Source organism: Molossus molossus, unplaced genomic scaffold (genome assembly GCF_014108415.1).
Source record: "Molossus molossus isolate mMolMol1 unplaced genomic scaffold, mMolMol1.p scaffold_m16_p_10, whole genome shotgun sequence".
In the NCBI taxonomy this organism is placed as follows: domain Eukaryota; kingdom Metazoa; phylum Chordata; class Mammalia; order Chiroptera; family Molossidae; genus Molossus; species Molossus molossus.
Genome location: NW_023425345.1, coordinates 59,125,005 through 59,139,804, shown reverse-complemented (window position 1 = coordinate 59,139,804; position 14,800 = coordinate 59,125,005). Strand labels below are relative to the sequence as shown.

General features: G+C 38.6%; 1 protein-coding gene and 1 non-coding gene across 2 annotated transcripts; one reads left to right on the top strand and one right to left on the bottom strand.

Moving 5' to 3' along the window:
• Positions 1-737: 737 nt before the first annotated feature.
• LOC118624808 lies at positions 738-905 on the bottom strand. The gene has a single exon (XR_004958477.1). It is a non-coding gene; the product is annotated as a U1 spliceosomal RNA (small nuclear RNA).
• A 2,219-nt stretch (positions 906-3,124) lies between these two features.
• On the top strand, positions 3,125-6,685 carry ATXN7L3B (ataxin 7 like 3B). Its single transcript, XM_036252835.1, has one exon. The coding sequence runs from the start codon at positions 3,424-3,426 to the stop codon at positions 3,715-3,717; it is 294 nt and encodes a 97-aa protein (XP_036108728.1). The 5' UTR covers positions 3,125-3,423; the 3' UTR covers positions 3,718-6,685.
• Positions 6,686-14,800: the final 8,115 nt, after the last annotated feature.

The following is a 14,800-nucleotide window of genomic DNA, read 5'->3' as shown; positions in this document are numbered from 1 at the left end:
AAAGGGTTAAAAACCTTTGATCTATTAATTGCAAAAAAAAAACAAAAAAACTAAGGAGTTCCTTCTAACTTCTTTTTGTGACATGTCATTGATTTTTCATGAAGAGTTTCCGTACATTTCAGTAAGAAGTAAAGCAATCTTGTTGAATGATACAAGCAGAGGAGCAGTGACAATGGGCATCAGTGAACCTTCTTGATGTCATGATAGTGTTCCCTTTCTAAGAGTGAATATAATAAAGCACTGTTGAAAAATCTAAACCTAGTCATGGTCCTGATTATCCAAATTTTGATTAATATGATGGTCTACTCAGATACATTTTTAGTCAATTTTACTGAAGACTTATCTTTATTAAATAAATTGAGGATTTGGGTTTCAACTCTCAGAATACAAGGAAGATTTAAGGGGCAGAAAAACAATCTCCTCTTCTGTCAAAATCAATTATGCAAAGATTCCCATGATAATTTGGCCAAAATAAACATATGGGAGTCAATCATTATGAAGAACAGTTGCCTACTACTATCCTTTTTAATTCTTTGCTACTGAAAGTGTGATCCATAAACCAGCAGCATCCAAGTATGTTAGAAATGCAGAAACCCAAGCCCTATTACTCCACCTATTGAATCTCAGTTTACATTTTATAAGATCTCTGCGTGATTCTCATACACACTAAGGTTAAGAGTGAGTGGAAACTATTGTATTTACATCTGTATAACCCCCCCCACACACACACACACACCCAGGAGAGAGCACAAATGCAGTCTCCCACTAGCACAAATTAGGCAGTCTAGTTTCCCACAATAACTAGGGGAAATTGCAGGGGTCAGTACATCCAGAGTGCAATGGATAAGCCTCGCCCTGGGAAAACCACCTTTGTGATCATGGTATCTCCCCTGCCAGGTAAGTATATGCATCTGTAATTTTTTAGTTAACTAGACATATCACAATTATAGATTTACCATACTATTTGTCAGACACTTTGTGAAGACTTTTATATTCATTGTCATGATGAAATCTCAAAACAACAACAACAACAACAACAACAAAACCTATGTGATGAAAACTGTTATTGACAGTTTAAAATGAGAAAACTGAGATTTATAGAAGTTAAGTAGATAGGGCATGGTCAAAAAGATAATAACTGATAGGAGGCAGTTTAAATCAAGAACTTGTGTACTTTCCCTGACCCGTGTGCTCAGTGGTTAGAGCACTGGCCTGCACAACAAAGAGTCTAAGGTTTGATTCCCAGTCAAGGGCACATACTTGAGTTGCAGGTTCCATCCTGGCTTGTTTGATATTTTTCTCTCCCTCTCATTCCCCCCCCTTTCACTCTCTTTAAAAATCAATAAATGGAAAAAATATCCTCATGTGAGAATTAACAACAAAAAAGAACTTGTGTACTTAATCATATATTTATGGTTTATATGACTATATGCAGATATAAGGGAGAACATATAGATTATACAAAGGCTGCAATAAAAAAATTCTGCCTTAGATAAAAAAAACTGCTTATTATGCATGAGTCTCTACTAGCCTAGGCTTTCAAAATCCTCCATATCTGCCAATTTGTGTTTTTTAAGACATTAAAATACACACATCAGAAAATTTGGATGGATGTAAGTACTAGCTAATTCCTCATAAATCAAATCAATTTAATTTGTACTCAACTTTCTACTCACAAAAATATAGAGATATTAAGAATGAATTCTAACTTACTAAGTGTTCATCCTGATAAATCTTGTGCCTATCTGACCCATCCACAGTTATTAGAATATTCCCTATGCTGTATTTGACATCCCCATGACTATCGGGATTTACTGGGATGATCACTTAGTATGTTATATAATGTCTAATCACTGGGGTGTATACACCTACAACTAATATAAAACTGTAAACATTTTTTTTAAAAGAGTAAATTCTAAAATTATTTAAGAGTGTTCTGATGAACATACATGTTAGAAAAATTTTATTTGTATTGATCTGGAAAGATCCATGTCTATCCTTTCCTTTATTCTGAAAGGAAATGATAGAATCAGAGAGATACAAATACATACTTCTAAATTTTTTTCTTTCTTTGGTTAGAGCTGTTTTTTTGATAAATTAAAGATACAAGAGGATGTTCTATTTCATAGTGGTGGTGATAAGAGACCAAAACCAAAAAACAAACAAACAAAAAAAACACCTAGCTCAAAATAAAATAATACTGTGATTTTCTTATAATATATTCAAGTCCAAACTAATATGATTGAAATAGCTGCCATTTATTGAATGCTTCCTTACATTTAAGGACTGTCATAGAGGACTTTCTTTTAAATGTTATCTAATCTTAACCATGAAATAGAGATTAGCTTTAGTCAGATGAAGAAAAAATAACTGTTAAATGTTGGCACTTGAATTTAAACCCTGGTAGAGTGGCTCTAGTTCTTACAATTCGTGATGCACAATTTTAGGAAGCTCTTCTTTTATCTCACAGAATAGTTAATGTAGTTCAGGTTTCCTCTCTCTTTAATAGAGAATATACATACAATTTTTTCTTTGAATTACTTTAGACATGTATATGATGACCTATTTATAGTCGCACCGACTTAATGGTCTTATAACTAAGTGCCTTAGATTCATGTGATCAATATATGTCTTCAGTGCCTTGTTTTCATTAAAAAAATAAAATAAAAGAATGAAAGATAAACTATACTGTACTTTGTTTTCATGCACCATCTAGTGGACTTAAATGACAACTGCGCAGTACCATAAATGATTAAGAGTTAATTATATAAGTTAAAATTTCAAACGTATTAGAGAACTGTTGGTAAAACTGTATTTCGGATCACACCACAAATATGCACACAATTTTTTTTCCTTTTTCATAAGAAAATCAATTAAACATGTGTGCTGAATTCATTAGCGACTGTTTAAGTCCACAAATAAATAACATAAAACAGCATCCCTGCAATCTCTTCATGATTAGCGATAATGTATACATTTCCGTTTGTCCCACTGTCTTCGGAAACTCCACAGCTTCCAAGGCAGCTGCGCAGTAAGCCCCACGAGTCGGCACGGAGCCAGGGCGCAGGCGCATTGGGAGCGGAAGTGGGGAGGCGGGGCTAAACACGGAGCAGGGAGCGGAAGAGGCCCGAGCTGCTGGGTGAAGCGCGGAGACTGTTTGGCGGTGAGTCTGGGGTCGGTCGGAGCCCAAAACCCCAGATCGCGGGAAACGTCCAAAGAAACGAATTACCAGGCGTTCCGGAGCAGTCGCCGCCGACTGCCGGTGCCCTGTCCGCCGCCGCGGACCCCCGCCGCCCGCCGCCCGCAGATCCGCCCGGGGAGGCCTGTAGGCCTAGGCGCGGCCCGCGGAGCCCGACGTGCTGCTGCTGCCCGCGCTGCTGTGAGTAATCCGAGCGCCCTCTCCACGGTCGTTTACAGATTAAAATGGAGGAAATTTCGTTGGCCAACCTGGATACTAACAAGCTAGAGGCCATCGCTCAGGAAATATACGTAGACCTGATAGAGGATTCTTGTTTGGGCTTCTGCTTTGAGGTGCACCGGGCAGTCAAGTGTGGCTACTTCTACCTGGAGTTCGCGGACACTGGTAGTGTGAAGGATTTCGGCATTCAGCCGGTGGAAGATAAAGGAGCGTGCCGCCTGCCGCTTTGCTCCCTTCCTGGAGAGTCTGGGAACGGGCCTGATCAGCAGCTGCAACGCTCACCTCCGGAATTCCAGTAGCTGCAACATGAGAGAGAGCCTGAGTGTGACCAGGACGATAACATAGACCGGTCCTGTGGTCTGGAGAAGTTAGGTAGCTAAGTAGAAAAAAAATAAGATAAAATCAGACAAAAGTCCCAATTCCCACTGAAGATTCTAGTCTTTAAAAACCCAAAGTGGAGAATTTAAAAATGTGGATTCTTTTCTAAATATATTAACCTGGGATCAGCTTTGAAACCCTGGGCAGGAGGAGCTGTGCATCTTGTGCGCCAGGCAATGCAGTTTGATCTCTAAACACACCAGGAAGTACACAAGATCCCTGTGCTGCCTGCCCCTGGTGCACAGGTGAGCAGCTGTGTGCCCAGCTTATAAGATCCTTTGGTTTCTCATCCTTTCAGTCTGCCTGATGTCAAGGGCTTCCTGGATAACTGACACTTTGGACATAACTGATGGTTAGGCCTTTATCTTTGGGCCTCAGTGGGACTGCTCCTGTGATCTCTGAGCATCTGATTTGGGCTTCTCCAAGACAAAATGAAAGTCAGGTATGAGATCTGGATATTAACAGTTCCAGTTTGGGAAAACCAAGAAAAAGAATTTCCACCTGAATCTGGTAGGGGAAGCTCTGTGGTCTTGGCTCCAACAAGAAGAAAAGGTCAAAGCCACCAGTTTTCCAGAAGTCCAGCATTTACAGTGACTTCAGCGGACTTGGGGACAAGGGCTAGCCTTTTGCTAAACAGAGTCCTCTTTCTGGCACTCAATCTGGTGGCATAGGCTTAGCAAATGGACAACTTGGTTATCCAGGCAGTTGAGGATTTGGTTATGGTCCCTTGGGGAGGCAGCAGGGGCCTCTGCAACTATGCACGATCTCTCAAACTGCAAGATTCATACCTGGATATATTATTCTTTGGACAACAGTTTGGTGGGGCTGTCATTTTCCTACTCTGAGTTGTAGTTACATAGCCAGTCCATGCGTCTGACTTGGTCATTATGCTAGGTCACTACCTGCCTTCTACCCTAGTGGCAGGTCTGAGCTATAGAGAGGAGCATCATGGCTGTGCAGGAGGCTGTGGTTTGATGCTGAGCCCAGAGCGGACCTCTTCCAGCAGCCCTCAATAATGTGAATGGGTTAGTGTTAGGAGCCAGAGAGCAGCACTGGGTTTTCTCCCATCAGCCTGTGCAGTATCCTATTGAATGCTCCTGTTCTTTGGGTTGTTCAGTTACAGAGCTGTGCTGTGGTACATAGACTTTCACCACCTTCTCTGCCCCTCACAAAGGGCAGCCCTTTTCACTTGGTTCTCTTTGGACCCTGATTACAGGAGCTGTTGTTTGTTGTTGAAAGTCACAGAAGGGCTCCCAGAAATCCCCTGGCTTCAGGGAATGGGATAGGGGAGGATGGAAAGTGTGAGCTACATATCAAAACTACCCTCCACTTTATTCCCTGATTGAGTGTTGAAGTGTAGAGGGGTGGGAGCCACAAGGAACGGTGCTGCTTTATTTGAAATGTTTTCTTACCTCATTCTGTGCCCCAGTAAGGGGCCCAGCCTCATCAGTCTGGCTTGGCCCCATGTTCCTCCTTTTCCCTGTTCCACTGCCTATCTGGTGCAGCTCATGACTCCAGGTGCTGCCTGCCACCCTGCTTTCACAGTGACCAGTTTCAGTTCATCCCTTGATGCTCCTGCTTTTGAAGCCTGTCCAGTTTCCTTTTCCTTGGCTTTTTCTAAGTTTTTTCCCCCCTGTTTTTGTGGAAAACAAAAGATTTTATGGCTCCCTCTGTTGGGATTAGGATAGGAAGAAAACGCTAATTGTATACAAAAGGCAATGTGATTCTAAGTCTTCTATATGACTGCCTTGCTAATATGCCTTCCTGCTGTGTCTTACTTCATGAGGAGTTATATTTTCTCACTTCCACTTGAATATTGTTTCTTAGGACCTCAGCAGAAGAACAGTAAAGGCTAGAGACAAACACATGGATGGAGTGGGTCCTGATCCATTTTCTCTAACCCTGGCTGTGCATGTATCCTCCTTATTCCAGAAGGAATTATTTGGACTGTGTGGACTGATTTGGGTTACATGCTCTAGAATATTCAGCAAACCATAGTAATAGGGCCTCAAGACTGTCGATTACTGCATTCTCTCCCTAGAGTTGTCCTGCTCAGGGCAGGGGCCTAGTTACAGATTGGTTTCAATCCAGGAATTATGATTACTTTTAAAAAAAAATCAAACCTTGGCAAGAGCTAAAATCATTTTGGGTAATCTGCCCTTGACTTTTTACAGACATTTCTAACAGAATATAAAGGTAAAAGAGGGTCTAAGTGAGATTCTGGCCTACTTCCAGAAAATGTCTGGGAAACAGGCTGAGGGTAAGGCCATGGTCCACTCTTCCTTCAAAGAGGGAGCGCAGAATGTGACATCACCATTTTCTTTCTGGTCTTTTCTCCTGGTTAGAGAAGGAGGAAGAGGGCACTTCATATCATCTTTCTTTCTCTCTCTTGGTTTTTGTTTTTAACCCCCTGCCCTGGATGGGTATGAGGTGGGCTGGAACCAACTAACTCCTTTTGTTTTGGTGGAGATAATGCTCTTTACCATATAGTTGACAGTGGTTAGGAACTCTCCCTTTCCCTACCTATCTTCCCTCTAACAGCAAAGTTCCTATCCTTTCCTCCTCAATGAAATGTATTGATCACCCTGTAATTCTATTATGTATCTGTGTGTGTGTGTGTGTATGGGGGGAAAGGGGTTCTTTACAAATTTTCTGTGGTTTGTGGCTTATTCTTCCATACATTAGTTCCTATCACCGCATGCCCAGGGGCCATTGCCTGGCATTATAGCATGCTGGGATCATTGGGGAAGTGTAGTGAAACTCACCCCTGTCCTTTGTTTTGGAGATTCTTATTTTTGCATAAGTAGTCTATCCTATACAGATTGCTGTGTATTCCCCTTGCCCCTATGGCTGCTGGTGTAAATAAATTGCATCTCCCCATTGGTAAACAGTAATAATAAAATTTTAAAAAATGACTTTATTTGGTCTCTGTACTTTAATTCTTTAAAACTACATGTTTTCAGGTATTGATAGTAAAATAAATGTTGAATTGCTGTTGAACCTTAGTCACATTTTCCTGATTGGGAGTTTTATCAGAATAGATAGAGAAACTCTGCCTAACATTGTTTATCTAGTTCGGCACATTTAGCTTTCTGCAACATCCAGTGAAAGAAACAAACTGTATAGAATCTGTTCTTTTTCATATGAGGTAAGAAGTTGATAAATATAATCCAGGCCTATCACTAAAAAAAGTCCGTTGTGAAAGATGATGGTTCAATTTCAATGGAACTCAAGGTACCTTAATATGTACATTTCACCACCACTTCAAACCATTATTCTTCTCTAAAGAGGCAAGTGATTAGTAGGAAAAAATGAGTTGGTTTTGTAAAAGATAGTTTTATCCTAATACTTACATTTTTATTTTACCCTAACTTTTATGTTTTTCACTTTGTGTTTAGAATAATTCTGAAATTGTTCGTTTCTTCCATTTCCTTATCCAGAGTTGGAGTACTTCCCCAAAAATTGTGCATATTACTCTTTAGTACTGAAAAAATCACTTGTTTGCTAAATGTTGTAGTTCACTAAAGAAACAGTCCAAAATTGGAAATAATGTTTAGATGAATAAAAATTATTATAGAAATTGAGAGGGACATTTGTCTCAAGGTACCTCAGGGAGCCTTATGGACATGTAACATCGTATTGAGTCACAACATTCAGATGCAGCCACAGCAAATACTTATGGATCCTATTTTGTATGTTTAGAATTAATATATTTAGTACTAACCTAGTTAGTTTTCTGAAATGAGATATTTACAAGACCTCAGTGCCGTACTAAATTCACTTGACGGTAGGACTTTTAAGATTATTCCTTTTCATGTTTTCTAACGATCGTTATGTTTAAAAAAATTATATATCTTTTAATTTCTTACATTTAATTCCTTAGTACTATATTTTAACAACAGCATGCAGCATGAGATCAGGAACCTAATAAATGGTTAAATGTTGACAAAGGTGAAGACAGAAAATGCATTATGCTCAAGTAGTTAAGGATTCAGGAAGCGCTTTCTTTGCAGCAGTAATGATTTAGTAACATTGCCTTTCATTAGGACCTATCTGAGGTACTTTAAAGTGTTTCTTTAATTTTTAAAAAAGGTGTTTTATGAAATGAAGAGGAAATATTAATGTACTAAAACCCGACATTTATACTTTATTAAACATCTTTTCACACTGGTCTTTAAAATAATTGCCATGGTTAGTGAATTGCTGCTTTTCAGATCAGTTAGACATAAGTTTTAACTTCAGACTTTGGCAGATTTACACTGCTGTGCGAGGCCCAAGCTCTGATTCACATTCATGTTCTAAAAAGTGCCCATGATGCTTTAGAGGAACACATGTTACAAGTGATATACTTGTTTAAAAAGATGTTGCAGATAAGCCTGTAAGCGTGGTTTTATTTTTTCATCCTCGCCCGAGGACATTTTTCCGTTTTTTGTTCAGATAGAGTGGGAAGGAGAGAGGGAGGGAGAGAGAAACATCAGTGTGAAAGGGATACATCAAGTGGCTGCCTCCCGCATGACCCAACCAGGACCATGGACAAACTGCAACCAAGGTATGTGCCATAAGCGGGAACTGAACCTGGGTTTCTCTGTACTGCAGGCCGATGCTCTAACCCCTGAGCAAAACCGGCCAGGGCTATTTATTTCGTTTTTAAAACACTTTCAATCATATATTACTTGAGCCTCATTGGACATGTGATCTAAAAAGGATATATTAAATTAATTTCAGACATGAGAAAATAAGTTTGGCAACTGACTTGCCCGTAGCTCAGAAACAAAAATAGAGAAAAGAAGCAATAGAAGGAAAAGCAGAATGCTGGTGTTAGCCACAGCTCTTTGTTGAATCAATAGAAATTTTAATCTAGTAAATGAAAGAACTAATTTTTAAAAAGACAAGCTATGGTTAAAGTAGAATGAAAACTTTAAGGCACCGAGTTTGAAAACATTGAAAAAAATGTAACTCATCAAGTGACTCAAGGAACTTCTATTTTTTTTATTAAATTAATATAGCTAGAATTTGAAAAGCCGCTCATCTCATCTCTATCGCAATGCACAAAAACACTAGACCCTTAGAATTTTACAAAGAGTACAGCAGAAAATAAAAACATTACAGCCTAAGTTATTAGGAAGATAGGTTTTTTTAGAAAAATGAAGATATTAGCAAACCAGATCCTTTTAAAATACCAAAAATAAACATCAACAAGTCAATTAATACCAGGAACGTAAGATTTTTGACACAGAAAATCATCACATCATTGCTAGGGTAAAACTTAAAATCTTGATAGATACAGAAAAATATTTTGTAAAATACAATGTCAATCATAGATTTAGAAAATAGTTATTCATGTAGAAACGGGCTAAAGAACTCCCATGCATTGCTTAAATATATATCAAAAACTATGCAACGATTGCTGTGCTTAATGGTGAGTACCTGGAAGCATTCCCTTTAAGATCAGGAATGGAAGAAACAAAAGTCTCCTATTCTCATATATCTAATTGGAAAATTTTATAGAATTCGAACAGACCACTGAAACTAAGGATAGAATTAAGTAGAGTTGCTGGATATAAGATTAATATCCAAAATCAGAATAATATAATTTTTTAAATGTTGCATTTATAATGTAATGCTACAGAAATTATAGTGGTTCTATGGATTATAACGAGAAGTATAAGATTTATGGAGAAAATAATAAAATTTTCTTCTGGTATGTTAGAGAAAACCCAAATAAATAGAGAGTCATAAAATCATCCAGATATATGAATTGGAAGTAGTTTAATAAAAATCCAAATAGACATTTTCATGAAACTTGACAATTTTTTTTTTTTTCCTCACCCGAGGACATTTTTCCATTTTTTGTACACATAGAGTGGGAGGGAGAGAGAGGAAGAGACAGAGAGAGAGAAACATCGATGTGAAAGGGACACCGAGTGGCTGCCACCGCACGACCAATCAGGACCGGGGACAAACTGCAACCGAAGTACGTGCCCTTAGCGGGAACCGAACCCGGGTCTCTCCAGACCGCAGGCCGATGCTCTAACCGCTGAGCCAAACCGGCCAGGGCTTGACAAGGTAATTTTAAGATTTATATAAAAACCAAGTTGCGAGAATATAAAACAACTCCAGACACAAAAATTCTCATGTGCATTTAAGTTTTATTATAAGTAAAACACCAAATCTTTATAGGAAAATGGTATATATTTATAATTATAGGCAAGAGAAAATGTCTTAAACAAGTAAATAAAAGCAAACAAAAAAGGATCGATATAGTAGGCTAAAATAAAAATAAAACTTGTGCTTTGTCATACTAGAAATGAAAAACAAATCCCTATGACATACTAGTAAGTAGAAGTATTGCAGTTCTTATAATGGATAAACAATTATTAACAAACTAATTATATAATTGATAATGAAGTAAAAGAATAGCTCATTTACAGAAAAAAAAAATCCAAATGGCAAAAAAAATATGAAAAGTTCATTTAGGTTCAGAGAAATACAAACTAAAAACAAATGAAATACCAATTTATATGACTCAATGTGTTTAAAATTCAAAAAGCTGATGATACCAACTCTGACAGTTATATGGAGCAACTAAAACTTGTACACTGCTGATGGACTATAATTGATAAAAATATTTTAGAAAGCAATTTGAAAATATCTATTGCAGTTGATTAGCATAACCAATTCTCTAATGTTTCCACCTCTTATAGCATTGTTTGTAATAAGAAAAAATTAAAAGCTATGTAAATACCCATTACAAAATACATATAGTTACTATACAGAAGTGAAAATAACTAGAATTGCACAAATACAATATTTAGGTAAAGATGTATAATTTGCTGCCTTTCATTTGAAGCTTAACAATATGCAAACCAATGCTATATTTTTAAAAGAATATATGCATATGTAATAAAAAGTTCTGTATATCAATCATTGAGCTAGATGTCTAGATATTGGAAAAAGTCTTGATGCAAAACATCTGGATGTTGAGTGAACTGCAACAAAGATACTATTAAGCGTCTTGCTATCCTTCCAAGAAAGTAAGGAAAATACTTTTCCTTCTAAATACACACAATAAGCAACAGTCATGCAGTAGAAACAGAATATGGGACTGTACTCTGAACAGATAACAAGAATTTCCAGGTGGGAATGGAAGATTAAGCCTTAATAAAATATTGAGACCTGCCCTGGCCGGTTTGGCTCAGCGGTTGGAGCGTCGACCTGCGGTACAGAGAGACCCGGGTTCGGTTCCCGCTAAGGGCACGTACCTCGGTTGCAGTTTGTCCCCGGCGGCCCTGGTTGGTTGTGCGGGTGGTAGCCCCTCGATGCGTCCCTTCGCGTCGATGTTTCTCTCTCTCTCTTCCTCTCTCTCCCTCCCACTCTGTCTGAACAAAAAATGGAAAAGTGTCCTCGGGTGAGGATTAAAAAAACAAACAAAATTGAGACCCTACACTACAAGATACCTGAAATAATATTTACATCCTTAGTGAAAGAATGGGTAGAGTAAAAAGAGAGACAGATAGACTAAGATCTTCCTGACTGCAGAGAGAACAGAAAATAAAGCCTGCCATGAAGTGAAATAATTAAAAGGATAACAATATCATCATCATCATTTCCTTTGGGAACTCACACCCTTTGCCTTGCTTTCACGTAGTTACTGTATCCTGCTAGTCAGTCAGACCTCTTTACCGAAAAGATATACAATATGTCCAAGATGATATACTTTTTAGCTACCTGACAGAATTTGGGTCCCGCAATATTTCAGAAAATATAAGCTTGCAATGAAAGAAACAATTATTTCTTTAAAGATTTCACTCATACCTATTATTTTCTGCTTCTATTAAATCTATTTACAAGGAAGAAGTGCTAATTCTGTAGATGATTATTTCTGCTGACTCTACAGAATTAGCACTTTTTCTTGTAAATCGAATTATTAGATGCAAGATAGAACATATAAATTAAATCTTTAAGTTAATACATGGAATTTTAAAAAATGTTTTTATTGCTCTGTTTTAGAGAGAGGGGAAGGGAAAGAGAAAAACATCGATGTGAGAGAGAAACATGGATCGGCTGCCTCCTGCACACCCCCGACTGAGGATCAAGCCCGAAATCTGAGCATGAGCCCTCACCAGGAATCGAACTGGGACCTCTCAATCCATGGGATGATGCTCAATCCACTGAATGACATGGGCCAGACAACAGATGGAACTTTGAACTTGAACAAGATACAAGAGAGAAGATAATGAGGCATTTATGAAGATGAAAGTAATATAACTTCTGAAAACAAAACATTGTATACCAATAAAATTAAAAACTCTTGCATAGGTTTAATTAAAAATGAAAATTTTCAGTTTAATTAAAATGGGGGAAAAAGGAAAACCAGCATGAAGCACAATCAATTTATTAGTAATTTTGCTTTCTTCTTCAGACAGCAGAGCGTGTGTGTTGCCTCCTTGCCTCCCATTAATAAGCCCACGTGCTTTTTTTAAAGTAAATAATTGACAGGTAAAAGTGGAGCAAAGAAAAAAGTAGGAACACCGAAGGTGCAATTGGATGTGGGAATGGTGACTGCCAACATTCTGGGGACCCAAGGTAAGCAGCCAGAGAACTTAACCCAGGTGCAATTATCAACAAATTGAGGAAACTGGTTATGACAAAAAGGATAAAGATGTTTCAGAGGTAATGAAGGTACCAGTAAACTAGAGGTTAAAGGATATATGTCAGAGATATTTCAAAATATTGAAAATGCAAAATGTCCAGTTGGTAGAATTCCAAAGATAGTCTCTCGAGATTCTTGTCCCCTCACTATTCAATCAAACAGGAATCTAAACACTACTATAAAGGTATTTCACAAATATAATTAAAGTCCCTAGTCATTTGATCAAAGGAAATAGAGATTTGGGGCTGGATGACACAGTGAGGTGAGCACTTTAAAAACTGTCTTCCATTTACTAGTAAAAGGCATCGGAGATTTGAAGGGTGTTCCCATTTCAGTTTGCAGGGTCAGTTGTACTGTCCATACAACTGTGCAAGCTAGCACTGCCTGCATAGCTATCGTTTATTTTTTTCTAAAGATTTAAAGATGTTAATGCTGCATCCTTTTTTCATTCTGAATTTAAAAACTTAGCAGTCAAGAAATCACACATCAACCTTCCATATGATAATTTAGGAGATTTGGCCTACAACACAAAAGATATGGGTCTCCCAGATAGCTCTTTGGGGAAGCTTATAAAACTGAAAGAAGAAGAAAGGTAAGGAAGGCATTTGGTAGCAAAAGCAGAGAAAGAAGAATGTAGGTTAAGTGAAATGAGGAATATTTAACCAAGGATCAAGGGAAGAAGGTACTTCCTGCACTAAGGAAAGAATCTCAGAGTGAATGCATGACGAGGAAGAACACATAGTATAAGGAAAGTTCATAGGCACTGCACCCAGATATTTGTCCTTAATCTTCACTCTCTAACTTAGTAGCATTGAGACAGGTCAATACACCAGGACAAGTGGAACAGGGCAACAGACAGCTAAACCAGCAGAGCCATTTACAGCACATACAGAAGGTCACCTCCCTAGAAATAGCATCTAGGCCTCAGTTGTATTTCAGCTCCAGACCCAGAAAAGCAGCAAAACAGGTGGGTGATAATAAACAACAACCCCCTGGCCCGACACTGACCAATCAGTGAAGACTATGACCCTTAAGGCACACTCATGGAAAACTGAAGAATATTCTGTTGAAACCCTCCTCCAAGACTTCCTAAGATTACCACCTGCAAAAGAGAACTAAAAGCTTCAAGACAAAGAACCCAGGACTCACTCTCCTTCCCAGGAGCATGCCTGCACCCCCTCCCCCTGTTCTCCCCCCACAGGCAGCATCTCCTAGACTCTAAGTGTCCCCATGAGGCTTGCAACCAGGGAGCCGTGGGCAGTGGCAGTTCATCCCAGGCAAACCCCCTGAACCTGTCCCCAAGGCCCGATTTTCTCTGACTTCTCAGTGAGCCAAAGCAGAGCACTGTCCCCAGCTTTACTAAATGTCCTCTAAAATTCACCTGGACTCACGAAACCTTTCCTGCACGAAGTCAAGAACCCACATTACCAGCTGGCACTAGGCAGACCCGCTCAGGGCCAGGTCCCCTTTCCTGTAACAATGAATTTGGGAAGGTAACATTTTTTAGGAACTCTGACTTTCTGTTTATATTAGATTTAACAATAGTACGACACAGTTCTGCAACCTAACCATGTAAGATTAACCTAGTTAGGGTGTTGGGGGTGACAGGAGTCAAGTAAGGCTTTCCTGAGAAGGTGATATTTAAACAGAACCAACTCCAGTTAGTTGCCTAGGGTAAACTTGTCAGAGTGGGTGAAGCATGAATGGGGGTTGGGTTGTTAGAGGAAGGAAACGAGGAAAGCCTTTTAGGAGATGATGAGTTAGAACCATTCGGATGAAATGTTCAAACTTCTGGGAAAAATTACCATTTTGTGCCTCTATAGATGGAAAAATCAGTTATTAATATAAAACTACATATCTCTCCCATCTCTATCAGGAGATTTCTGTATGCTATTGAAAGGAAAAGTCATTAGATGGTAATCTTTATTACTGGCATAAACCTCTTACTTGGGTTTTATCAGGAAAATAGATAAATAGTAATTAGGAAATATAATTCCACAGAGCTCTAGGAAAACAAACTCATTAACATCATAACATCTTACACCTGAGAGGTTAACCTTACACCTGTAAGATAAAAATGGTGTTTGAAATACATGGGGACCTCACACGTTTAATGTGCTTTTATCTCCTAAACTTACTCTTCTCCCAATGGACCCTCCTCAGTCTCCCAGCTCTTTCTGTTTTTCAAAATACGCACACATGCATGCGCACACACGAGTTATTACTTTAAATCAAGTCCCAGTCCAGAGTAAGGTTAGCGAGTCTGCTTTTGTTCTTGCTGTGGTATGAATTACTCCCATTCAAAGCCTTCTTACAGACTTTAAACTGTTTACAGTTTAAAGGTGGATTAA

Coding starts and splice junctions, on each gene's coding strand:
- ATXN7L3B (XM_036252835.1), top strand. CDS start 3,424: ATGGAGGAAATTTCGTTGGCCAACCTGGATACTAACAAGCTAGAGGCC.